This window comes from Malaclemys terrapin, chromosome 17 (genome assembly GCF_027887155.1).
Source record: "Malaclemys terrapin pileata isolate rMalTer1 chromosome 17, rMalTer1.hap1, whole genome shotgun sequence".
Taxonomy (NCBI): Eukaryota; Metazoa; Chordata; order Testudines; family Emydidae; genus Malaclemys; species Malaclemys terrapin.
Genome location: NC_071521.1, coordinates 22,222,192 through 22,249,862, shown reverse-complemented (window position 1 = coordinate 22,249,862; position 27,671 = coordinate 22,222,192). Strand labels below are relative to the sequence as shown.

Here is a 27,671-nt window from a genome sequence, read left to right as displayed (position 1 = left end):
GCTACAACAGAGCCCCAAATCTTTCCCCACCAACAAGCCCTCTGTGTTACCGCCTTTCTTAATCAACACCACCATCCTGCCTGTCACTCTGGCTCATAAGCTGAACGTCATCTTCAGCCTCTCAGTAGGTCCTCACATTCAGGCTCTGTCTAAATCTTGCTGATGCTTTCTGCATAACATATCTAAGATACGTTTTTTCTTATCCATCTACATGTCTAAAATTCTCATTCAGGCTCTCATCATCTCGGGTCTTGATTACTGCAACATCCTTCTCTCTAGCACTTGACAAATACATGCAGTCCTGCCCAACTCATATCCATTCAAAATGCTGCTGCAAAGACTATTTTCCTAACCTGTTGCTTTACCCATGTCACCCCTCTTTTTGCATCCCTCCAATGGCTCCCCCTCCTGTATCACATCAAACATAAACTGCTTGTTTTCACTTTCATGGCCCTTCCTGGTCTACCATTCAGAATCATTCGGATTGTATTCTGTTCTACCTATCGTCTCTCATCTGCTGTCAAGATTTCAACTCCTGCCTCCGATTGGCTCATAACGGCAACCTCCATTTCCCCATTGTTACATTTTCAAACAGCACCTTTGTGCTTTCTCCTGTGCTGCCCTTCATGCTTGGGGGGAGCTCCCCATAAGCTTCCTCAAAACTAACCCATTGTCCTCCTCCAAAATGCTCCTCAAAACGTTCCTTTGCTGTCATACTTATGAAAAAAAACACACACAAAAAACACCTTAGGCTGTTGCTTTGCTGAAACCACACTTCCCATCATGCTGAGCAATATTGTCTGTTTTCTTGTACTTCACCATCTGTCTGTATCCATCTGTTTTCTCTTGTCCTATATTTTGTGGGGGAAAGAGATGATGTACTGTAGTCTCATCATATGTTGATGATGATAACTCTCTTTCCATTCCACTCACTCATTCTGTTCCACTGGTAACTCAGGAGGATGTTAAACAGCAGCTCTGAAAGTGAGACATTTTAAAATCAGCAAGTCCAGATAATTTGCATTCAGGCATTTTAAAAGAGCTGGCCGAGGAGCTCACTCGACCATTAATGTTGATTTTCAATAAATTTTGGAACTCGGGGGGTGTTCCAGAAGACTGGAAGAAAGCCAACGTCGTGGCAATATTTTAAAAGGGTAAATGGGATGACCTGGGTAATTATAGGCCTGTCAGCCTGACATCAATCCTGGGAAAGACAGTGGAGTTGCTGACATGGGATTCGATTAATAAAAAATTAAAGGAGGGTAATATAACTAATGCTAATCAATAGGGATTTATGGAAAACCGGTTCTGTCAAACTAACGTGGTATTTTTTTATGAGATTACAAGTTTGGTTGATAAAGATAATAGTGTTGATGTTATAAACTTAGACTTCTATAACGTATTTGACTTGGTACCACACAACATTTCAGTTTAAAAAGCTAGAGTGATATAAAATCAATCTGACACACATTAAATGGCTTGTAACCTGGATAACTGACAGGTCTCAAAATGTAACTGTAAATGGGGAATCACCATCAAGTGGGTGTGTTTCTAGTGGGGTCCTGCAGAGAGAAGTTCTTGGCCCGATGTTCCTTATCATTTTTATCAATGACCCGGAAGAAAACAAAATCATCACGAATAAAATTTGCAGGTTACATAAAAACTGGGGGAGTGATAAATAATGAAGAGGAGAGGTCACTAATACAGAGTGATCTGGAGTTCTTGGGAAACTGGGTGCAAGCAAACAGTTTAATATGCCTAAACGAAACTGTATGCATCTAGGAACAAAGAATGTAGGCTATAATTGCAGGAGGGAGAACTCTGACCTGGGAAGCAGTGATTCTGAAACAGATTTTGGGGGGCAGGGTGAATAATCAGCTGAACACGAGTGCCAGTGCAACGCTGTGGCCAGAAGGGATAATGCCATCCTGGGATGCATCAACAGAAGAATCCAAGTGGGAGCAGAGAGGTTATTTTACCCTGTTTTGACACTGGTGTGACCGCTGCTGGAATCCTGTGTCCAGTTCTGGTGTCTACAATTCCAAAAGGATGTTGATAATTGGAGAGGGGTCAGAGAAGACCATGAAAATGATAAAAGGATTGGAAAACCTGCCGTACTGAGAGACTCAAACAGCTCAATCCATTCAGCATAACAAAGAGAAGGTTAAGTGGTGACATAATTACAGTCTGTATGTATCCAGATGTGGAACAAATATTTAATAATGGGCTCTTCCATCTAGCTGACAGAGGTATAACACAATCCAATGGCTGGAAGTTGAAGCTAGACAAATTTTGACTGGAAATAAGTCATAATTTTTTAACAGTGGGAATAGTTAACCATTGGAACAACTTACCAAGGGTCGTGGTGGATTGTCTAACACTGACCATTTTTAAATCAAATGTGGCTGTTTTTTTTTAAAGTTCTGCTCTAGGAATTATTTTGGGGCAGTTCTCTGGCCTCTGCTATTTGGGTGGTCAGACTAGCTGATCCCAGTGGTCTCTTCAGGCCTTGGAATCTATAGATTCATATGAATCTATGAAAATCTATACAGAGATTGCTGCCTGTCTGTGGCAGGGACCATCTTTTTATTGTGTTTGTACAGCACCTAGCACGGATCCTGATCCATGACTGGGGCTCCTAGGTGCTGCAGTCATACAAATAATAAACCATTTGAAATAAGAGGTGAGCCTGGATTTTGTTACCTGCCACCCATAACAAATCCCTCTGCTTGTGGCACCACTAGTGGCCACCTCTTGGACAAACCCCTCACTGCAGCCATCACACGGTAAATGCCAAGAAGCCCAGCACACAGAGCCAAGCTTACCCAGTAGCCTTTCTTTAAACCCAAACCAATGCATGGGCACTGGCTGCCTCCCCCAGTTACAATAGCAAGTAACATCATTACTTAAATTCTAAGGCAAACAACAAGGAAGAACTTGCCTAAAACAGCTATGTTAGGTATAAAGTTGGCTCAGTCTGGCCAACCTCAGAAGTTCAAAAATCCTGACTCAGACCCCCAAAATCATGAAATTGGCCCAGAAATCACACACCTTTAAAAAAAAAAAAAAAAAAAAAAAAAAAAGACTAAAAGACACAATTTATCCTTCTTCTGATTTTTGAACTCCGTCTGCCCACTTCCACAGTGTGTGACAACTACAGTGTTCCCAACTTGCAAATTTTGTATTGAGTGAAGCAAATTTGGCCTCCACTACAGAAGCTCTCACTAAAGAACACAGCCAGGATTGGAGCCCCCTGGTGCTAGGCACTGTATAAACACAGTAGGAGACAGTGTCTGCCCTGCATTTGCTGATCATCAAGTGCAAAACTAGTGGTCAATTGATGACATAGGATCTGGAACTCATGAAATGCATATCATATATAGAGGCCACCAAACATCTATTTGTTGGGAATAGGGTTGTCAGGCGATCAAAAAAATTAATTGCACAATTAATTGCGCTATTAAACAATGATAGACTACCATTCATTTAAATATTTTGGGTGTTTTCTACATTTTCAAATATATTGATTTCAATTACAACGTAGAATGCAAAGTGTACAGAGCTCAGTTTATATTTATTTTTGATTTCAGTAACTCCTCACTTAAAGTCGTCCCGGTTAACGTTGTTTCATTGTTAGGTTGCTGATCAATTAGGGAACATGCTCGTTTAAAGTTACACAAAGCGGCCTGCTTTGTCCACTGCTTGCAGGAAGAGCAGCCCACTGGAGCTAGCTGGTGGGGGCTTGGAACCAGGGTGGACCGGCCATGTGCGGCTCCTGCCCTCTGCCTTGGAGCTGCTCCCAAGAGACTCCTGCTTGCTGTGCAGGGGGCGGCGGGGGAGGCGAATATCAGGGTGTGTCCCCCGTCCCCCCCCCCCGCTTACCACTTCTCCAAATAGGGCGGGACACGACAGGGCTCAGGATGGAGGGAGCTTGCTGGCCGCAACTTCCTGATATACTTAAAAAGGCAATGTACTTAGAGTGGGGTCAGCGTACTTAAAGGGGCAATGCGTATCTCTCTCTCTCACACACTGTATATGTCTCTGTCTACCATGCTGTCACCCCTCCCTCCATTCGTGCTGCCTGGTAGAGTGTGAGGCTACATTAACGACAACGTTTTAACCCCTGAGGGCTCAGCCAAGTGCTAGTTCATTATTTAGCAGTAAGGCATTCCCTGGGAAACATCCCACCCTCTGACTCCACCACCTCAACCAAGCTTCACAATCATCATTGCTGTGTACAGTATTCAATTGTGTTTAAAACTTATATTGTGTGTGTGTGTGTGTGTGTATATATATATGTGTATATGTATAATATCGTTTTTTGTCTGGTGAGAAAAATTTCCCTGGAACCTAACCCCCCCATTTACATTTATTCTTATGGGGAAATTGGATTTGCTTAACATGGTTTTGCTTAAAGTCGCATTTTTCAGGAACAGAACTACAAAGTTAAGCGAGGAGTTATTGTATAAATATTTGCACTGTAAAAAACAAAAGAAATAGTATTTTTCAGTTCCCCCATTGCAAGTACTGTAGTGCAACCTCTTTATCATGAAAGTTGAATTTACAAATGTAGAATTATGTTTAAAAAAACTGCATTCAAAAATAAAACAATGTAAAACTTAGAGCCTACAAGTCCACTCAGTCCTACTTCTTGTTCAGCCAGTTGCTCAGACAAACAAGTTTGTTTGCATTTTGCAGGCGATAATGCTGCCCGCTTCTTGTTTGCAGTGTCACCTGAAAGTGAGAACAGGTGTTCACATGGCACTGTTGTAGCCAGCGTCACAAAATATTTACGTGCCAAATGCCCTAAAGATTCATATGTCCCTTTATGCTTCAACCACCATTCCAGAGGACATGCGTCCATGCTGCTGACAGGTTCTGCTTGATAACAATCCAAAGCAGTACAGACCATTGCATGTTCATTTTCATCATCTGAGTCAGATGCCACCATTTTCTTTTTTGGAGGTTCAGGTTCGGTAGTTTCCGCATCGGAATGTTGCTCTTTTAAGACTTCTGAAAGCATGCTCCACACCTTGTCCCTCTCGGATTTTGGAAGGCACTTCAGATTCTTAAATCTTGGGTTGAGTGCTGTAGCTATCTTTAGAAATCTCACATTGGTACTTTCTTTGCGTTTTGTCAAATCTGCAGTGAAAGTGTTCTTAAAATGAACAACATGTGCTGGGTCATCATCCGAGACTGCTATAACATGAAATATATGGCAGAATGCGGGTAAAACAGAACAGGAGACATACAATTCTCCCCCAAGGAGTTCAGTCCCAAATTTAATTAACGCATTGTTTTTTTAACAAGCGTCATCAGCATGGAAGCATGTCCTCTGGAACAGTGGCCGAAGCATGAAGGGGCATACGAATGTTTAGCGTATCTGGCATGTAAATACCTTGCAATGCCGGCTACAAACGTGCCATGTGAACGCCTGTTCTTACTTTCAGGTGACGTTGTAAGTAATAAGCAAGCAGCATTATGTCTTGTAAATGTAAATAAGCTTATTTGTCTTTGCGATTGGCTGAACAAGAAATAGGACTGTGTGGACGTGTAGGCTCTAAAGTTTTACATTGTTTTGTTTTTGAGTGCAGTTACAGAACAAAAAATTTCTACATTTGTAAGTTGCACTTTCAGACTGATATTGCACTTCAGTACTTGTATGAGGTGAATTGAAAAATACAAAAAGTATTTTTTATCATTTTTACAGTGCAAATATTGGTAATCAAAAATAATAATATAAAGTGAGCACTGTACATTTTGTATTCTGTGTTGTAATTGAAATCAACATACTTAAAAATGTAGAAAAACTTCCAAAAATATTTAATACATTTCACTTGGTATTTCTATTGCTTAACAATACGATTAAAACTGCAATTAATCATGATTAATTTTTTTGAGTTAATCGTGTGAGTTAACTGCGATTAATCGACAGCCCTAGTTGGGAACAATTTTTAGTCACTGCTGAGACTTGAACTCATGTCTTGAGGTTTGTAACTTAGTGCACTTTCCCCTAGGTGGCAAGAGATTCTATGGGGACTTCTAGCTCAGTTTTGTTTCCCAAAATCATGTGGCAGATGGAGCTTTTCACATCATCTTGAGACTGCCTGCAGCAGTGGCCAAAATAACATTATTCATGGTAAATGTGAGAGAATTGCTATGCTGCCCCTGAATAAGTTTGAAGGATGAAAGAAGCATTACATACGGCTGTGGTGGCAAGGGATAGCACAAGGTGAAACAAGGTGTCATGTCTCAAAGTCAGAATGGAGGCCTTAATTTCTTTGCCTGGTTTTGAACATGGATATCCAGCTTCCGGTCTTATCCACATTGGTGTAAATCTAGCTGGAGCTATTCCAGATTTCTACAAAGAGCAGAATCTAGCCCTATTTATTTACTGATGGGACATGGCAGAGCAGACAAGAAACCTTGTACCCCTGTACTTTTTTGGAATACAATCCAAACGATTCTGAATGCCATCACCATCCCTTGTTTACAGACTGACTCCAAATTGAGGATTTGCCACATCCCTGACAAAGACACAAAAATCTGCTTTATTGGGACTTGAAGTGGGAACTTCGGGAATTGCTTCACTACAGTTCTGTTAAACTGACTCATGTGAAAGCTTCTGGATATCAGTAATTTGTCTATGGCCCCCCTTTTTTTTTTTTTTTTAAAGAGTGCCATCATCTCCTGATGAGCGATTCTCCCTCCCTATTGCCAAGTGCCCTAAATTACACTAGTGCATATGTTTCATTGTGAGACACAATCACAAATTGAAATACATTTCCATATGTTAGGGCAATTGGCCTATGGAAAAGGTGGAGGCTGGAAGAGGATTGTCAATGGCATGGTGCTGGCTGAAGAGATGCTCCTGTGTGTTTCATCACTGCACTGGCTAGTGTGCGTTTGATAAAGTGTGCACATTTTCCCCGCTTCATGTATGCGCGACCTTGCTCTAGTGACTGTCAGAGGATGGTAGTTAAATACAGGGCTTGAATTATACCCCATACGGCACCTAGGGTCCACTCTCTGTGAATGTGAACTGTAAGAAAGTTGCAAAATTCAAGAGAGATTTTTGGTTTTTAGTCATGCATGTTCAAACATGTCATCTACATCTTCCCTGGTGTAGGACTTCATCCATAAGGAGCATGAGCTCTTCATTGCATGCCGTAATTGAGTTATGAGAGGTCAAAAGAAAATTGGGACTCTTAAAAAGGCAATAAATTGTAAATATTTCACAGCCCCATAAATCAGAAATGATTGGCCTCATCTTTTAAAAATATATTTCCCTTTGGGCTGAGACTAAGCATGAGAAAATTCAGCCTGAAAGGGAATTTCTTGGAGAAAGCAATAAATGGCTGGAAATAAGGCTGTGGGCTGGAATGTCTCCTGCAAACTTAATGATGAAGTCACAGGACTAATACCCTGCATGTGCAAAGAGAACATTAGGATTGTGAGTTTAAATCAGGGGTGTCCTTAGGGCCAGTGCCAGTCCTCAAATCCTCCCAGCCCGGGGGCGGCAGGTGGGGCCAAGCGAAAGACCGGCCCCAACACTGCTGGAGCCCCGCAGGCCACATTGGGGAAGCGCGCAGGCCGCAGATGGCCCATGGGCCAGGAGTTTGAGACCCCTGGTTTAAACCATCAAATTAATAAGTGCAAAAGTTAAGGTTATACACACTCAGGCTATGGTGAATGTAACCATCTAACGACTAATTGAAACAACTGTGCAAAGTGGGACAGTTAATATTAACTGAAGATTAAGAAAGAACTTTTAATGTTTCCTGACATTTTTTTATTTATATATATATGTGTGTGTGTGTGTGTGTGTGTGTGTGTGTATATATGTGTGTGTATATATATATATTTCAAATTTGCAACTTGATGTTTCATTAGAATAGATTTTGGCTTTTAATTTCCTCTGTAAAAAAATAACATAACAGAAGGTAGAATGGCTGACTATGGAGTTATGCAGTTGCGATTGGTGTAACTCAGTAGTGCGACACACATTATACAGTTCAAACTCTAACAGAAATTTCGTACTGTGCATGTGGAAAAGTGAATGTTTACGTACTTATAACTTCTTGATTTAGATTTTAAAATCTTCAGACTTAATACCGCTCCTATTCCCTAGTGAGAACTAGCCAAGGGGGTTTTATTTTTCTTAAGGGAGCAGGTTTTTTTAAGTAGGTAATTGCCACGGAAGAGTGACCTTACCAACTGCAATAATCATAGAAGAATCACATTACTCTCAGTGCCTGGGAAACATCAGGTCCAACATTATTATGGAATGTATCAAGAAACAAGCAAACCTTCACCTTAGGGTGGAGCAAACAGATTTTAGGCCACTGATAGACTATATTGTTGTTCTCAGACATATTATAGAACAAAGCAAGCACCTCTTGTGATAAATTTTATAGATTTCCAGATGGCTTTTGACAGCATACACAGCGCAGCAAAAATAATTAGAATAATCAAGGACCTCTATGATATTGCTGAGTGTGTAATCAGAGATGGTGACATCAGTTAATGATTTGCAGTGGCAACTGGAGGAAGGCAATGTTGTAGTATGTTCCCCTAATGTTTGCACCAGTCATTGATTATATCATAAGGAAAGTAACCGCAGAAATCAACCAAGGAATGTTATGAACAAATGACGAAGCACAATTGGATGACCTCATTTTTGCTGATGACATTGTGCTGTTTAGGCCAATGCTTTGCTTAATGGAAGAAAAGACCCAGTTTTGGCAGATACATCAAAACAAGTTGGTTTGTTCATCAACAAGCGAAAGACAAAATAGATGGTTATCAGTGGCCGGAAGGTAACCATTAGAGTGGAAGAAAAAACACTAGAAGTGTCATTTTACGTATCTTGGGAGTGAGATGTGTCATGATGGTGACACCATGCTAAGTGTCAAGCAACAAGTATCAAAAATAAAAACTTTAAAAGTGATTGGCACTGACAAAAAATATGCATTTTTAAGATCAGCATCATGTCTGTCCTCCTTCATGGAGCAGTCATGAAAATTGACAACCGAAATTGATAAGATCAATTCATTTCAAAGCAAACGCCCATGGTAGATCTTCAGACTCCATTGGAAAGAGTTTCTTGTAACATCAGAAATTCTAAGTAGAGCAAAACAATCTAAAGCATCAAATATGGTAAGAAGATGACATATTTAGGACATTCTTTAAGGATGACATCAACATAACTTTCACTGCAAGTGATAATATGGGCACCACCTGGAAAGAGAAAAACAAGAGTGAAACCTAGAGAAATGTTACCCAGAACTACAGAGAAAGAAACAAAATCCATCTGCATGATAGTCAGTGTGCTCTATGCACACCCCATCTGTGGCCCCACGAAGTCACAAGACCTCCTCCTCAACCTCCTCCTGGCACTGGCCAAGGTGTCCATCCATCTACCAGGAGGAGAATGTTGGACAGGGAAGTGCTCTGCTACTGTGGGGCCTATTTCCGCTCCTCCCTTAGGTCACATATCTGTAGTAGGAAGAGAGCCTGAGATATAAGTCCTTGTATTAGAGGCCTGATATGAGGCGGACCTGCTCACAGAATCTGGCAAGAACAGGGCTGATATTGCAGAAATACACATTCCTAAGATGTTCTAGTCACAGAGTACTCATGCAAACACATCCCGATATCAAGTGGTACCAGAACACCCGATATTAAGGATGGTACAAAAACATTCCCCAAGGATAACAGTAACATACTGACCCCTCCTAAAAGATAAGGTCAGGATGACAATACGTAATAGAGATATTTTAATTTAACCAACATGTATAAGGTGATGGGTGATAACTAGTCACGTCAGGGGGCAATAACTACAGTAACTATGTCAGAGGGGCAGTACTAACTTGTTTGTATTGGGGTATAAAGCTATATTTCAGAGGGAGTATCTTTGTCTGGCCTAGGGAGGAACAGAAAGTCCTGCCGTTCACTTAGCTGGTCCATTGTTACCGGCATACATGTATTAGTGGTCTGATAGAGTTAGCGGGATACTAGTACCATGCTTTGTTGACAATAAACCTGTCTGGTGGTGCCTTTGTCCCTTAACGGATCTTGTGGTCATTGGGCAGTTCGCTCGATGTCTGCCATGCCAGCTGTCTGCGCAGGGCTGGGGTGGCACATGGAGGAAACACACACATGCAGTCAAACATCTATCAACATCTAACCACAGTATTGAGGCAGAGTTCCTCTGGGCCACATCCACTGGCTCCCTGAATGCCTTTTAGGAGCAATGGGTGCTGTTCAGGGTTCTCTGCTTGGTCTCCCCCTCTGGCTTTCTGCTTTTGATCCTCACTCCAGTCCCTGTTTTCTCATTTGTTTTCCCCTGAATTTATTTGAGCCCTGGATTCAGTAGCTCCTCCCCTTAGTGGGTACACAAGTGGGTGGGCTTGTGTCCATCTGCCCCCAGGAACTCAATTGGTGCCCCTCCAACAGAGCTGCAGAGTCACCAGTCAGCCAGGCATGCGGCAACAACTCAGCAGCAGCCTATCCTGGAGTAGAGCCTGGGTCAGATGACCCTCAGGCGCAGGTGTTTTCCCAACCTCGCTAGGACTGCAGATCAGTCTTTGCAACAGCCCTAATACCTGGCCAGGAACCCTCCTGCTGCCTCGCAGTGTATCATATACTCTTGACTTCCAGCGTGCTCTTGATCCCGATCCTGTTCCTGCCCCAGCCTTGCCCAAGCCATGTTCCAGTCTTAGCTTTGCCCTATTCTGACCTTGCTCCAACCCTCCTACTGACCCACTCCAGCCTTGCCTGTGCTTCCTGATCCTCCCTGGACCCTCAGACTCTGATCACCTAGCTTCAACTTTTGGCCTGTATCTGGACTCGCCTCCGATATGGAGTTGGCTTGTCCCTGGACTCTGACCACCTGGCTTCAACCCCTGGCTTGGACTCTGGCTACGGTACTGATTCTGGCTTGACTATGGATTCTGATCTGGGGTTTGACCCCAATCTGTTCCAGATCTCGATTCTAGCACCACCTTTGGCCCAGTCCTGACCCTACATCAGCTCCAACCACTAGACCTGACTGCTGGGAGGCAGTGCCGGACAACTTGCACAGACTCCACTGTACTGGGCCTCAGAGCCGTGATGGAGCACCTGAGTGCTGCAGCCCCGGAGATGGCATCCATATTCCAGAGCCTCCCAAACCAAATTGCCCAGCTGCAGTTAGAGAACACCTCTTTCTGAGCACAGGTCTGACACCTCCAGAACCCTCGGGCCCACCCAAGACAGCAGCCCCAGAGTGTGGTCTGAAAAATCCTCTTGCTGGAATGGTTTGATGGTGACTGCCACAAGCTCTGAGGGTTTATTAAATAGTGCTGCTTGCTGTTCCGGATGCAGCCATCCTTCTACCCAGACTACCAGGTGAAAGTGGAGCTGGTTATCAGTCTGCTGTCTGGAGAAGCCCTAGGACTGGGCCTCACCCTCCTGGAACAGCCAACCCAGTGCTGGGCAGCTTTAAGGACTTTGTTTGTTTCTTCTCACTGGTATTTGATGACCCCAACCGGGCCCATACTGCCAAAGCAGCCCTACAGTTCCTCATCCAGGGTTCAGGACCTATCTCCACCTGCACAGCCCACTTCCAGCACCTGGACACCAATACAACCTGGAATGAGGAGGCTTAAGTCTTCCATTTTTGTCTTGGATTGAACGGCGCCTTAAAAGATGAGCTGGCTCAAGTCGACCCCTCCTATGGAGTTGCTACCCTACATTGAGCTCTGCATTAGAATCGAGAACCATCGCCTGGAAAGGAAACAGGCAGTCACCCATTTCTAGCTTAGCGTCAAGGGTCCCCAGGCACACCCTTTGCCTAGTTCCAGACCTGAGCCCATGCAGATTGACAGCACAAGGAAGCACTTCATGGCCCAAGAGAAGGTGCTGAAATGGCGTTTGTGGAAAAGTTGGACACTTTGCCTCAGGGTGCCCCCACAAATCCAGACCCACTGTGGTGCTGGGAAACCACCCCATTCAGCCCCAGTAGGTCCACCCCATTTTGCAATTCTCTGACTGTGCCATGACTTACCTCTGGCCAGCCATTTCGGACATTGGAAGACTATGAAACTGATCACATGAGGTTTCTGGTGGCCCCAATTGCACATCTCCATGAGGTCGTACATTGACTCATGCAAAGTATGTTGCCCCCATACTAAGCCCCTGGGCATGCTGATCCCCTTACCTACTCCTTCCTGACCCTGGAACTCTATATCAGTGGATTTTATTGTAGAACTCCCTAACTCCTCACAGCTATATTAGTTATCATAGATCTCCTCTCCAAGATGTCCTACTTTGTGCCCTGATGCCAGGTCCCCACCGCAGAGGTGACAGCCCATATGTTTTTTGACCACATTTTCAAGCTTCATGAGGTACCTTCCAATATCATGTCATGCCGGGGACCACAGTTCATCTCCCATTTTTGGCAGGAACTCTTCCTCCTTTTAGATGTTGACCTATGTCTCTCTACCGCCTATCATCCCCAAACAGACGGGCAGTCAGAATGGGTAAAACTAGTTGTAGAACAGTACGTGTGGTGTTTAATCAACTTCCACCAGAACGACTGGGTCCAACTTCTACCCTTGCCGAGTTTGCCTACAACAAGTCTGAGCATAAGTCCACCCAGCAGAGCCCCTTTTTTCCCAACTATGGTTTCCATCCCTGGTTCCACCTGTCCCTCCCCTTGACTTCCCTTGTCCCTGCCGACTCTAACCTGGTCGAACATCTCCACCATATCCAGGAGAAGCTAAGACCCCAGCTGGACACTGCCAAGGCAGGCTTCAAGCTGTTCACTGACCGCCACCGCCAGGCTAACCCTCCCTTTACCCTCAGGCATGGTATGGCTCTCCACAAAACACTTGGACACCTCCCATCCCTCCCACACACTTGACTGCTGAGCCCTTCCTCTCACCCAGCTTATTAACCCAGTCACTTTCCGCTTCCAGCTACCCCCCATGATGTGAATACACCCTATGTTCCATGTCTCCCTACTGAAACCCCGTCTGAAGGAGCAATAGTCTCAAGTTGCAGTGGGGGAGGTCTAGGTTGGATATTAGGAAACACTATTTCACAGGAGGGTGGTGAAGCACTGGAATGTGTTACCTGGGGTATGTGTGTGTGGAATCTCCATCCTTAGAGGTTTTTAAGGCCCAGCTAGACAAAGCCCTGGCTGGGATGATTTAGTTGATGTTGGTCCTGCTTTGAGCAGGGGGTTGGACTAGATGACCTCCTGAGGTCCCTTCCAAGCCTGATATTCTATGATCCTAGAAGTCACAACGCCCTGTTGTGTTTCACCCACCCTAAATGTGATGTTGCAAAGGTCCTGGGGTTGAGAAGAAAAGTGCTAGCATTATGGGTTTAAAGAAAATGTTTATAAATGTTGATAATCATCACAGATGATGTACTATAGTCTGCGACAGAATTGGTAATATGCACTTACAAATAAAGAGAACCCCTGAAATCCCTACTACACAGACTGCATTGAATAGCCCTGAATTACTATTCATAAACAGACAGATATTAACTCTTGGCAAATTTCAAATAAAGTCCCTAGACTGTAAAATCTATTTATTCCAACATAAGGAGGTAGAGTTTTAGTAAATTCTAACTCTTATTCTAATTCATTGGTTTGTCCCAGAAATGCCAGTAAAACTTGTTTTGAAGCTAAAAAATTTCTCTCCTATTATAGTTAGTAAAAGAAAGAGCCATCATCTTCCAAAGATGCTTGGAATTTAGCAGGGGGGGAAATGTATAGGTACTAGCCCAGTTTTTTGCAAGTTCTTCTTTACTCCTGAATCTTTGCCAACTGAATTGCACTGTGACCATTTCAGGAAACATTAAAATTTGGTGACCCTAAAAAAACCTTTTTTAAATCCATTGCACAATGTCATCGCTGTTACTTACAAACTGAAAAACAATTAAAAGAATTCAGCAGCTCATGCTGTCTACTGATTCCTCTTCTCTTGAAGAATTTCAGGATGTTTTCACATTTCAAATCTCTTATAATAAACAAAGCAGAACAACAAGGGGATTATCTTTTTCAGATGTCTCCTTTAAACCTAATACATCAGTGTTGGAGGACTTGGGTTATTTTATGTAAATACAGATGATGGATTCTCTCTGGTGCCACAAGAATATGGTGAATCCTTTTCTCCATCCCCACGTGTCACGTACTTTTGTCCCCCGAAAGATTGCCAGCCCTGGCAAGAAGATACTTTCCTCAGCTACTTTGGGATAATTACTGCTCGAGTCTAGCCCTCTGTAATTATCACCAGTGGGACTTTTGGTCACTTCCATGAACCATCTGCCAAAAAAGCACCAGAAGTGATTGTAACTGAGCATGAGGAGGTTTCCTGACATTCCCGTAGGACAATTTATGATCCATCGGCCCGGACTGTTACAAGGGCTCGGAGGTCATGGCCCTGAGTTCCGAGACCCGTCTAGCCGACGTGATCGCAACCAGGAAGGCTACCTTCCACGAGAGGTGTGACCAGGAGCACGCAGCTGTAGTTCGAAGGGGGGACCAGTCAATCGGGCCAGCAACAAGTTCAGGTCTCACTGTGGGACTGGGGGCCCTACATATGGGAAGAGACGATCCAACCCCCTAAGGAATCGGCCAGTCATAGCATGGGACAATACCGTGTGCCCCTGCACTGGCAGGTGGAAGGCTGATATGGCCGCCAAGTGCACCTTGATGGACGAGGGCGCCAGGCCCTGGGCTCTAAGGTGAAGGAGATAGTCTAAAATGAGCTGGATCAGGGCAGCCACGGGGGAAATGCCCCGCTCAGTAGCCAGGGGGAAAACTGAGACCACTTTCCCAAGTAGGCTCGGTATGTGGAGGGTCGCCTTCTTTCCAAGAGCATGCGCTGAACTCCTTCTGAGCACGTCCTTTCCTCCCAGCCTAACCACTGAGCAGCCACGCCGTGAGGTGGAGTGCTGCTAGGGTGGGGTGGAGGAGGTGGCCCTGGTCCTGGGAGAGCAGGTCCGGGCAGGACGGCAATGGCCATGGTGGGGTGACCGCCAGGCTTGTGAGGGTCTCGTACCAATGTTGCCTGGGCCTCGCTGGGGCAATCAGGAGGACCCGGGCCCTGTCTGTCTTTATCTTTTCCAGGACTTTGCCGATCAGTGGGATTGGTGGGAAGACATAGAGAAATTGGCCTGACCAGGATAGGAGGAAGGCATCGGAGATTGCGCCCTGTCCCAGGCCCGCCCCCGGAACAGAACCAGGGAGACCGGCTGTTCTGCCGAGTCGCAAACAAGTCCGCCTGGGGAGTTCCCCACTCTTGGAAAAGTCTGTGCACCACCTCTGGGTGTAGAGACCACTTGTGCTGAGAGGAGAAGTCTCGGCTGAGGCAATCCACCCACGAATTCCAGGCACCCCGTAGGTGGTAGGCCTGTAGGCAAATCTCGTGGGCTATACAGAAGTCCCACAGCCTGAGGGCTTCCTGGCAGAGGGCAGAGGAGTGGGCCCCGCCTTGCCTCTTGATATAGAACATCAAGGCCATGTTGTCCGTGAGAACCCTGACTAATCTGCCCTCCAAGTGCGAGTGGAAGGCCACACATGCCAGCCGGACTGCCCTGAGCTCCTTGACGTTTATATACAGGGCAAGGTCCTGCGCAGACCACAGACCTTGGGTCTGAACGTCCCCCACATGGGCTCCCCACCCCAGGTCCGAAACGTCGGACACCAGTTCCACCAACGGGGGCCTGCCCCTGAACAGGACCCCGCGGAGCATGTTCCCCATTGTAGGGCAGCGATCACCGGCTCAGACACAGGGAGGACCGTGTCCATCCTGTCTCTGGCCTGGGAGAACTCCGAGGCCAACCAGAGCTGGAGGGGCCTCATCCTGAGTCTAGCGTGACGGACCACATACGAGCCCCATGTGTCCAGTGAGGAGCGCCGCCTCCACACACTGGATGTTAGACAGGCTCTGGCCTTTTACCTGGAACAGACTAAGCCGTTCAGGAAGTCTTCGCAGCTGTTCATCGTCTCGGCCGAACGCATGAGGGGTCGGCCGATCTCCATTCAGCGGCTCTCCAATGGGATCACTTCGTGCATACGTACCTGTTACGACTTGGCGGGAATCTCCCCGCCGTTGATTGTGAGGGTGCACTTGAGTAGGGCCGAGGCCTCGTCGGCTGCCTTTTTAGCCCATTTCTCCATTCAGGACATTTGTAGGGCTGCCACCTGGTCTGCAGTTCACGCGTTCACTTCACATTATGCGATCGTCTCCCAGACCAGGGAAGACGCCGGGTTCGGCAGGGCTGTGCTCCGTCCCAAGAGTTTGTGAACTCCTACCCACCTCCGACGGATACAGCTTGGAATCACCTATTGTGAAATGCACATGAGCAATCACTCGTGGAAAAGGTAACTGTCTTTTCTTCTTCAACTGGTGTTCTTCGAGATATGTTGCTCATGTCTATTCCACATCCTGCCCTCTTTCCCCTCTGTCAGAGTTGTTTGGCAAGAAGGAACTGAGGGTGGGGGGAGCATGCAGCGCCCCTTATACCACGCCATGGAGGCGCCACTCCAGGGGTCGCTAGGGGCACTCCCCTACGGGTACTGCTAGGGGGAAAAACTTCCGGCACCAGTGCACGTGGCGACCACGCAAACCTATTGTGGAATAGACACGAGCAACACATCTCGAAGAACGCCAGTTACAGAAAAGGTAACTGTCTTTTCAGATGGCCTTTGAGAACTTTATTCTGTCTGTACCTCACTCACTTAGGACTGCAGTTGCCAGGATATCCATGGTTATGCCCACTGCTGAGGGTTTCTGTGAGGATCTGGAACTGTTGAAGGTGATTCAGGATATTGTGATGAACTTACAGGGCTGCTCATGATTAAACCCATCCAGCACCTGGAGTCTGATTTTGATTCCTGCCTTTCTCCACTTGCATAATCTGCCCATTCTTAAAATATTCACACAGAAAACCCTGAAGCTACAGTATTTGAGACAGGGTCAGTCTGCACATACAGCCCGTGCTGCTGTGTGTGGCTCTCCCAGAGCTGCGTTTGCTTTCCTAGACCAGGAGAAGACCAGGCAGAACAGTGGCAGAAATCCTGTCCACTCTCCGGGAATTGCCTCTGTGAGTAGCTAAACATCAGCATCTACACCTCTGGGACACTTCAACAGCAAACAGTCCTTATTTCAAGTCTCTTTCACCCAGCAAATGATTGTTCCGTATCACCCCAGTTGCTTTTACTGCATTTATTGGCTCCACTAAGTGTTAGAAAGAGTCGCTATGTAAATTTCATGGAAATACACTTACCTGAATTATTTAAATACGCTTATGGGATGACTTGGTACGTAAAACCATCTTGGAGGTGCACACTGTAAGCCTCTGCTTCCCAGAAATGCAGCTTCCTCACTGATCATGGACCCTGCCCTAGTTGGGTTAAATGATCAGAACTGAGGCTGAGTGGTGTTTGCTGGAGTTTGACTTTAGCCCTGGATTTCTTTACCTGTGTGTGTCAGTCTCTAACATTGCAGTAACAGTAGCTCCATGGACTGGTCTAGAGCAGGGACTCTACTGCTTGCCCGGCTGTTGTGATATCAGTGAGGTGTGGGACTGAGTCCCTGCATGCTTCAAACAACTAATCTCTTTCCCCAAGTGTTCGGTTAAGGTGTAAGAATGGCTGTTAGCGTAACGTGCACTCTGTATTCCCAGACACCCTTATTAATAAACAAAGTTCTTGATGAAAATAATTTCCCTGGTATAATTGTCTACTGATGCAGCTCTACTGATGCTGGCAGGGTGGTAGCGTGTAGACCATCGTCCGGTATTTTTACTAGTGTATGGTCTAATTCTGCTCAGAGCAAATCTAAGTGATGGTGCTAAAATGCTGTCAGTCTATGCTATCTGCTCCATTGCTGCTAGTGCGGGTGAAGCTGCATCAGTGCAGGGTTCCCTACAATTGTCACTGTCGCCGAGGCTGCCCGATGCCTTCACCTCCAGGCGAGGGCAGTAGCCATGTCGTCCCCCTGGGAGTGCTGTTCCCAGCCACTTCAAACGCTTGGGCTTGCTGTGCCAGCAGCACAAATCCCCACTGCTCCCAGTGAGCGCACGGAGATTTCTCAGTGAGGGCGTCGTCTTCCTCTTTCGTATGGCTGGTGTAGAGCAGCATCTACAATTTCACCTGAAGTTGATTGGGCCAAATGGCTACATCAGGTGTAGCAGAATTTATTGCAGTGATGCCTCCTTCATATCTATCAATTGGCAGTAGTGATCTGTTCGATGGTCTGTCGTGGGGAACCACACTCGCACACCGGGGAGTCCTTGATTTTCCATTTGTGCATTAAATGTCCACATCTACCATGCTTGGTTTGGATTCGATTCAGAGTTGACCAAGATGACCGTGGAAAGTCAAACCCAGGAGCCTTCTGCGTGGGATCCGTATTATCTGTCTTCCGTTACAGCAGGGGTTCTCCAAGATGGAGGGAGGGTTATTCCTGATAAAGTGGCACTCTGATGGAGCCTGGGAAACGTGACCGGGGTCAACCTAACCACCAAAGTGTCAGTAGTCTATGGGACCTGCTGTTCTTTGAATGCCCTGGGCCCTCTTCACCTCCAAGACTCCGCATGCCTTGCTAGGAGTCATTTCCCTTAGACTTCAGACAGAGAGAGGTATTCATCAATTATATCCCCCTTGGGACGCGCTCTTATTCCTCCTCATTGTGTCACACACCACTTTTGTCTTCTGTGAAGCTCATGCTTTCTAAGCTGAAACAGTCCTGTCACTAATGGGAGAAACTCTGTTCTCCTGGGATACAGCACACACTACATACTGTCTGTCCTCCTGTAACGCACAGTAGCCCGGGACGTGTGCAGTGCACTCAGCAGGTTCTGGGAAGTGTCTGAGATTACCGCTGCCTGGGCTTCAAGGACTGGTCCTCCAACAGTGCAACCCAAGCTGCCTCCTTTATTTTGCTGACAGCGGTTGCAGTTTACATAGTGGTTTGTAGATAGTTTGCATATAGTGTTTCTGCCTTGCCCTGCTAGGTCCCCATCAAGCTCTTTGTGATTACAGTCTTTCTGCTCCAGGGCTTGAGTGAGCTGAATCTCCTGTATCTGACTGCACATTTCTCCATAGGGCTTTTCCCGTGTCTTAGGCTAGTAGATTCATAGATTCCGAAGCCACAAGGGACCACTCTGATCATCTAGTCTGACCAGCTGTATAGCACAGGCCCTAAAACCTCCCCAAATAATTCCCAGAGCAGAGCTATTAGAAAAACACCCCATCTGAATTTAAAAATGGTCAGTTATGGAAAATCCACCACAACCTTTGGTACATTGTTCCAATGGTTAATTACTCTCTCTCTCTCTCAAAAATTAACACCTTATTACCAGTGTGAATTTGTCTAGCTTCAACTTCCAGCACTTGGATCATGTCATACTTTTCTCTGCTGGATTGAAGAGCTCATTATTAAATATTTGTTCCCTATCTAGGTTCATACAGACTGTAATTAAGTCACCCCTTAACCTTCTCTTTGTTAAGCTAAATAGATTGAGCTGTTTGAGTCTCTCACTATACAGCAGATTTTCCAATCCTTTTATCATTCTCGTGGCTCTTCTCTGACCCCTCTCCAATTTATCACCGTCCTTCTGGAATTGTGGACACCAAAACTGGACACAGGATTCCAGCAGCAGTTGCACCAGTGCCAAATACAGAAGAAAAATAACCTCTCTACTCCTACTTGAGATTCCCCTCTTCATGCATCCAGGGATCGCATTAGCCCTTTTGGCCACAGTGTTAAACTGGGAGCTGATGTTCTGCTGATCAGCCATTATGACCCCCAAATCTTTTTCTGAGTCATTGATTCCCAAGATAAAGTCCCCCATCTTGTAAGTATGGCCCACAGTCTTTGTTCATATATATATATATATATATATATATATATATATATATATATATATTTACATTTAACCTTATTAAAATGCATAGTGTTTGCTTGCCCCCAGTTTACCAAAAGGTCCAGATCACTCTGAATCTGTGGTCTATCCTGTTCGTCATATACCACTCTCCTAATTTTTGTGTCATCTGCAAACTTTGTCAGTGATGATTTTATGGTTTCTTCGAGGTCATTGATAAAAATGTTAAATAGGGTAAGGCCAAGAACCGATACCTGCGGGATCCCACTGGAAACACATTGCTTGATGTCAAGTCTCCATTTTCAATTACATTTTGAGACCTCTTGGTTAGCCAGTTTTAATCCATTTAACGAATCCCATGTTAATTTTATATCATTCTAGTTTTTTAATCAAAATGTTGTGTAGTACCAAGTCAAACACCTTACAGAAGTCTAAATGTATTATATCATCACTATTACTTTTATCAACCAAACTTTGTAATCTCATCAAAAAAAGATCCTGTGAGTTTGACAGGATCTATTTTCCATAAACCCATGTTGATTTGCATTAATTACATTGCCCCCCTTTAATTCTTTATTAATCAAGTCCTGTTATCAGCCTCTCCATTATCTTGCCTGGGATTGATGTCAGACTGACAGGCCTGCAATTACCCGGGTCATCCTGTTTACCCTTTTTAAAAATTGGCACAACATTAGCTTTTGTCCAGTCTTCTGGAACTGCCCCTGTGCGTTGCCCGCAGGCTAAGTCGTCATCTTTGCATTTCAGTTTCCTGCCTAGGCTGAGAGGCTTCATGTTATAACCTGCCTTTCATTCCCTCCCTCCCTTTAGCCCCTTTGCAGCATACTAGTTTCTCTTCCTCTTCTGGAATTATGCACTTATCACTTAAACATATCCAAGCCAATGTATTCTCCTCATGGAGCAGATTCTGCTCAGTCCTTTCTCAGATTAATTCCTCAGTGCTAGGAAGGAGTTGAAGTTGCATCACTGTAGCACTTCAGTGTAGATACTACCTACACTCATGAGGGAGGGGTTCTCCCATCGTTGTAGGTAATCCACCTTCCTGAGAGGCAGTAGCTAGGTTAGGTCAACAGCAGAATTGTTCCATTGACCTACCACTGTCTCTCACAAATGTGATCCCCTCCCAGGTATCATGTAGTTCTCAGTTAACAATGGCCAACTTGTTAGGTGGAATTACGGAGATGGAGACAGAGCGGATGAGCGCAAGCAGGTCCTGGCGGCGAGTCACATTACGAAAGTTATGGCACTTGAGAATGTGGGCTGGTTCCAGACTAGGGCCTTGTGGATCGGAGCCATATCTTTGGGACAAGGCATTGTCCTTGCTGTTCCTGGTTCTAGGGTGGTAGATCAAGGTAAAGTTGAACTGGGAAAAGAATAGGGCCTATTGGAGCTGTGGTTGGTTCAGGGCCTTGGCCCTGCACAGGTACTCCAGATTCTTGTGGTCCGTAAACACTTGGACCGGATGACAGGTCCCTTCCAAGTAGTGTCATGACTCTTTGAAGGCGGTCTTAATTGCCAGGAGCTCCTTGCCCAAGATCTCCTAGTTTCACTCAGCAGGTGTAAGCTTCCTTGAGTAGTAGGCAATAGGGTGCAGCATTTGCTTGGGTCCATGCCTTTGGGAGAGCACTGCTCTGATCACCGTACTAGAGGTATCAACTTCCATAACAAAAGCTTGTGCCATGTTGGGGTGGGCCAATACTGGAGCAGTGGTGAAAGCAAGATTCAATTCAGAGCTTCATGCTGGGCCTTGGGTGACCAATGAAACTTGGCGTTTTTTCAGAGTAGGACAGTGAGGGGCTCGGCTTGTTTTGAAAAATTCTAAATGAACCTGCGGTAGAAGTTTGCGAAGCCTAAAAAACGTTGAAGGTCACACACATTGTGAGGGGCTGCCCAGTTGCGGACTGCCTGGACCTTGTGCAGATCCATCTTGATTCCTTCCGGGGACAGGATGAATCCCAGGAACTCAGCTGAAGTCTGATCAAATGAGCACTTCTCCAAGTTAGTGTAGAGACTGTTGTCGTCGTCTCCCCAGGACTGTATGGCCATGTGTGATGTGTTGGGCCAGTTCGTCTGAGAAGATCAGTATGTTGTCTAAGTGCCACGAACTGGCCCAGTAGGTCTCGGAGCATGTTGCTGATAAAGTGCTGGAACGTTGCTGGTGCGTCAGTCTGAGCGGCATAACTAAATATTCAAAGGGGCCATAGCCAGTCCGAAAGGCCGTCTTCCATTCATCCCCCTATCGAATCCAGAGGTGATTGTAAGCACCCTGGAGATCCAGTTGCATGAATATGCAGGCAGCCCCCACAAGGTCCAGTAACTCAGGGATCGGGGTAGTGGGTAACGGTTCCAGATTATTATCTGCTTTAGGGCTCGGTAATTAACACAGAGGCGGCGGCTTCCATCCTTCCTTTTTATGAAAAGGACCGGGGTGCTGGCTGGTGAAGTTGATTTGCAGATGAGCCCCCGGGCCAGGTTCCCTTGGAGATATTCTCACAATGCCGTCAGTTCAGGCTCTAACATTGTGTATATCCATCCAAGTGATATCATCGCCCGGCTGAAGTCCTAGTCCCAGTGCAGGGGGAGGTTTTCTGCATTCTTCTTCTCAAAGACATCAGCGTAGATATGGCGCTTGGGGGGGGGGGGGGAGTTCCATAGTTCCGCCCGTGGGTGCTTCAGTGTGGGCAGCTACACCTACTTGAGCCTTCTTGGGTCTGGGTGCAATGTCTGCGGGTCCCGGCCCTGCTGTCAGCAGAGCTCTGATGGGACGGTGACTTTCTGTTCTCGTCAGTGAATGAGGGGATTATGAAGGGTCAGCCAGGAGATGCCAAGGGTCAGGGGACAATGCGGGGAATGGATCATACCAAACTGTGTTATTTCTCTGTGTCCCTGAATAATGGCCTGCAGGGGACAGTCTCCTGTCAGCAGGCTGATTACCAGGGCCTGGTCAGAGGGATGGATTTGGGGACATATCAGAAGCTGGCATGGTTCATGCCACACCGGAACTGCTGGGGCAATGGTATTGCAAGGCTCTCTGCACTGTGCGCGCAGCACGGTATTCTCAGTGCTGAGCTGCCTCGCTCCTGCAGCCGCTGATTATCCGAGGTCAGCTGGGCAACTTGGGCCTTCAGTGCTTGATTATCTGCCTGGAGGCGGAGGGCACATCCGGGCGAGTCTGATGCTTCTAGTGGCTGCAGTGGTGCTGCTGGGTCCATCCTCGCACCAAGCTCGCTCCCTCAAGGTCATTGTGGTCCAAACCAGCTGTCGCGGCCGGGTCACGGGCAGACAGACCCAGAGTCCAGGGTCACAAGACAGGAGGCGGCAGGGTCAGGATACCGGGGTCAGAAGCACGGATCGGATGCTAGGAGTCACCCCGGGTCAGGATGCCAGGAACTCAAGCCGTGGGAGCCGCAAGGCGCACAGTTTAGAACAGGGTGGAACCCAGTTCAGACAGCCTGTTCCTGCCTTTGGCTTGAGTAGGGCTAGCGAGCCAGTCAGCTGCTCTGGAACTCCACCAATAGGACCGCCCGGGCAGAGCCTCCAACTGGGACCTGGCTTCATGGGTCCTGGGTAAACAAGCGTCAGCAGGCTCATGATACCAGCCCTCAGCTGTGCTGGCTCTGCAGAACTAACAAGAGGTGTAAACAGCAGAAAAAGGTCTTTGTTGCTACAGCCAGTAGATCTGACAGATGCCCCAGGAACAGATCTGTGGAGTATGACTGCGCCCTTGTCGCAGTCACTGTGACAGAGGAACTACACTTTACAGGGTGGGGGTGGTCCTCCCTGTCCCCCCCCATATTAATGTGCATGGTGCTTGTGAAATTACCCCATATGCACATTGACACCATGCCTAGCTTAGTCAATGTATTGTCAATGTTCTCCAACAACTCTTCAGTATTCAAGTGTTGGGTCCTTGCACTGCTCTGCCAGTGCACCTCAGTCGTGACCTACAACTGCCCTGAGGAGACCCCAGAACAGCCTTCTTGGGCCAGTTTCAGCTGGAGTGGCAGCTGTGGACCTGCATGCTTGTTCTGGCCCCTCTCCAGTGCTGCGTGGGTCCTATACAGGTTTTATTGGACAGCTGAACTGTCCGGCTTTTTCTATGACTGAAACTCATGAGATATGTCTGAAGTTAGAGTGTATGATGCACACCTGGGTAGGTGTGAAGCAGTGATTGCTCCAATGGGTAAGCCATTTGAGAGAGAGTCTGGGGGAAATGGGGGTGAATGGATGGATCCTGTGATTCAGAAATGTCCATTGGAGCTCTTGCCTTTCACCCCAATGTTTCTAAAAGGAATTTGTTCCTTCTTCCTACAGACAATTTTAGGTACACATGTGACATTTGTGGGAAAAAATATAAATACTACAGCTGTTTCCAAGAGCACAGAGACCTGCATGCGGTGGATGGTGAGTACTGCTTCAGCACCTTGTCAGATTGGGCTGGGAAATAGTGATTGTTTTATGTGGGGTTAGACAAAGTGTGATTCATGGGCAAAATGCTGCCATGGGGTCTTACAATGGCACACAACCTTAACACGAAGCTCAAAGAAATCGGGTCCTAACCTGCTCTGCTTCCATCTGTTTGGATCGTGATAGCGCCCTCACACTGGGACCTGCGGTCTCAGCAAGCCATGTCTTCATAGTAAAGTTAAGGATCACTACAGATTTGTTATAGGTCTGGGCCTCAAGATAAGTTGCCAGTCTAGCCCTTGGCTAGGCAAAGTCGTATTGTGTCTGGTTTCTGACCTCAGAGGACCTAATTTTAGCATGGCTCTCTGTGGGATCATTACAGAGCTCCAAATGCAGGTAGGCTTGCCAGCCAATGCAGTTCTGAACTGATGTGTCTATGTCTGAGCCAGTGGACTTCAAAGGAAATCTCGGCAAAACTTTTTTCACTGAAAAAATGCAGATTCAGGTCCAAAAAAATACTTTGAGAATTTGTGTCAATTTTGGCAAATTGGTTTGGTTGAAAAAAAATCTTTTTTGGAAATGTCAGATCGGTTGGTTTTGACATTTCTGAAAGGAAACAACTTTATTTTCCTGGTGAAATTCATAAAGGGACTGAGGGAAGGTCTACTTCAGCCTAACGCCTGGTGGCTAGGGCACTCGCGTGGGATGTGGGGGACGCGAGTTCAAGTCCTTGCTGCAGAACTCGGATTATTTATACAAAGACCCGGCCCCAGAGCAGTGATTTCAATCTGGGTCTCCCCCATCACAAATGAGTGTCCACACTACTGGGCTGTTCGCCTCACCTTTGTGAATGGTGCCTAAAACCAAAATGTTCTGTGTTCTAAGTGACATGATTTTTTGATTTGCTGAAAATTCCATCCCAGTTCCTTTCAGTCCCAGAATGAGATTTTTTTTCCAGAACTGCCAGTGAATCGAAAAAATCAGTTCTTCCCACAGCTCTGCTTTAAAGGACTGTTTTCCAGTGTAAACACGTTGAATTGTTTCAGTGTGAATGCTGGCAGCCTAGAACAACTGGCGGCGGTTTCACTTCAACGATATTAAGGATTTTTTACATTATTTGTGTGTGTTTGCTCCCCTATTTACCCTAGCCAAGCTCCTCCTCATGGCAGATAGAGCTGTCAGTGCTGCACTTTACTCAACCAGGAAGTGCAGCAGGCAATGTCTGTACCATAGGCTGCTCCGATGAAGCAGATTACTCGTGGCCAGTACCCGTGACCAGTCCTGCCCCAATGTTTTTCACAAGAAATTTTGTCAAAAAAACATTTTCTGTTTTTGATTGAAATTTTGGAACCCCGAGACTAGCATTAAGGTCGGTTGGCATTCCCCAGCACCGTGTAATGGTGCTGGATTCTCCGTCCTTCATGTGGGGTCATAGACATTAAGTCACTGGGATTGAAAGATAGGCTACACATAGAATCATAGAAGACTGGGGTTGGAAGAGACCTCAGGAGGTCACCTAGTCCAGCCTATCTGCTTCTACTTGAACTGTGTCTTCATCACTCTAGTTCAAAGCTAATAAGGAAGCTGAAGCTTCTAAAATGGCTGCCATTTGTGTTTCTCTAAGACACCGCTTGCTTGGATGCCTCTGAGTGATTGGTTGTGTTTCAGTAGACACGGGTGCGAGGCAGCTGTGCATTTATGTTAGTGTGTTCTAACAAAGGCCTTGAGGATCTATGTACACTAGGGCTGGGCATGCTCAAGTATTTCCCTGTGTGACTGCTGCCTGGGAGATGAGGGATGGGAGAAGGGAGCCTGGCTTATTCTGTGGTGCTGAACTGCATTGACCCTGTGGATGAAATACAGGAGTAAAACAAGGCCATTTAAGAGGATTTAATTTCTGTTTTGTTTCCCCCCCCACCCCTTCTTCTATTCTGTGTTAGTTTTTAGTGTGGAAGGGGCCCCAGAAAACCGGGCAGGTAAGCAGAGATCCTTTGTGTGCTTTATTTCACAGACCTTTACAAGCATTCAGTAGTTCCCAGGCACAATAAGCCCAGTTCTGCACTCACGGAAGCCAATGGCATTTTGTCCTTGACTTCAGTGGGCGCCAGCTCGGTCTCTCAGTGCGTAGCAATGTTACGTACAGCCAGTAGCATGATGCCCAGCCCTATTAGATACCAGGCTTTTGTTGCATATGCATTTGATCTAGACTTGTGAAAATCAGAGAAACAAACGATAAGTGTTTTAGTCATTTTGAAATTGCTTGTGGCATAAATGAAATTACTTCATAAGATGGGTTGGGTTCTGATTGGCTACAATAATATAGATGGCACAGCTTAACCTCATTGGTCAGTGAACATAAGAACGGCCATACTGGGTTAGACCAAAGGTCCATCTAGCCCAGTGTTTGCTGAATGTATACTGCATTACTATGCCCAGTTTCAAACATGGTAAAACATTTAGTTTCGGGGGAGGGGTGCAGTGGAAGACAGAAAATATAAATCAAGCTTTGAAATTTGTGCAATCTTTCTCTGATTTTTGATTTATCTTCAAATCATATTATTGTGCTAGAAGGGGTTAATATCTGGGTGGGCATGAGGGATGGTAAGTGAGAGGGACTGAAAGAGGGAAATTTGAACATTGTGCTTTGGAATCCTGTGTCAGATAGAAATGTAACTGCACGGGCCAGTGCATTCAGTGCTTGTAACTGTGTACAGAAAGCCTTGGGGTGTTGTCAGCTCTCTGCTGGTTTTGTTCTTTTGCAGACCCGTATGACCAGACAGTCATAGCAGCAGATGAAGTGAAAGAGGAGGAGCCAGAACCATTTCAGAAGATTGGTCCAAGTATGATCTATAATACAGTTTTGGGAGTCATAAAACATAGCATAAGGTTCCAAACCTGGCTCTTGCTAAGGGTTCCTCCTGGATAACAATGGGAGATCAATACGCTTATGTGAAGATGCTGAAAGTTGTTGCAGGATGCATCTCGTTTCTAATAAACAGGAAACCCAGCAGCCACGTAAACTGAGAAATGTATTTTAAACGTCTACAGAAGTTCCCTTCTTTACATGTTTGTTAAGTGTCCAGGAAATTGAGTTTGTTCTTAATGCAAATCCCCTTCTTGTGTGCGTTTTAATAAAGTAAGGTATGGTGTTCCGTGGTGAGGGGGTTGGCATGGATGAGTGCACTCACCTTTCACCTTGGCAATGTGTGCTCAAATCCAGGATTAGGTCACAGCTGAAAGGAAGTTTGGTAGAGTTTATCCCAGTTGCAGGTTAGGGGTTGAGGTACCTTGGCAGAGCTGACTGGAGGACAGGTGCAGTTTGCACACTGCCTGCTTGTCAGATGGGCAAACCAATG

The 27,671-nt window shown here is 46.0% G+C and overlaps 1 protein-coding gene across 9 annotated transcripts in view; it reads left to right on the top strand.

The window, feature by feature from the left end:
- Nucleotides 1–27,671, top strand: part of ZNF618 (zinc finger protein 618) — a 273,275-nt gene that overhangs the window by 208,405 nt on the left and 37,199 nt on the right. For 7 of the 9 annotated variants that reach the window (XM_054007916.1, XM_054007915.1, XM_054007910.1 and 4 more), the window contains 3 exons: nucleotides 24,223–24,312; nucleotides 26,256–26,291; nucleotides 27,078–27,155. In XM_054007916.1, the coding sequence (XP_053863891.1) occupies nucleotides 24,223–24,312; nucleotides 26,256–26,291; nucleotides 27,078–27,155 (204 nt within the window). The remainder of the gene's footprint in view (nucleotides 1–24,222; nucleotides 24,313–26,255; nucleotides 26,292–27,077; nucleotides 27,156–27,671) is intronic. The other 2 variants (XM_054007913.1, XM_054007909.1) reach the window with 1 other exon arrangement.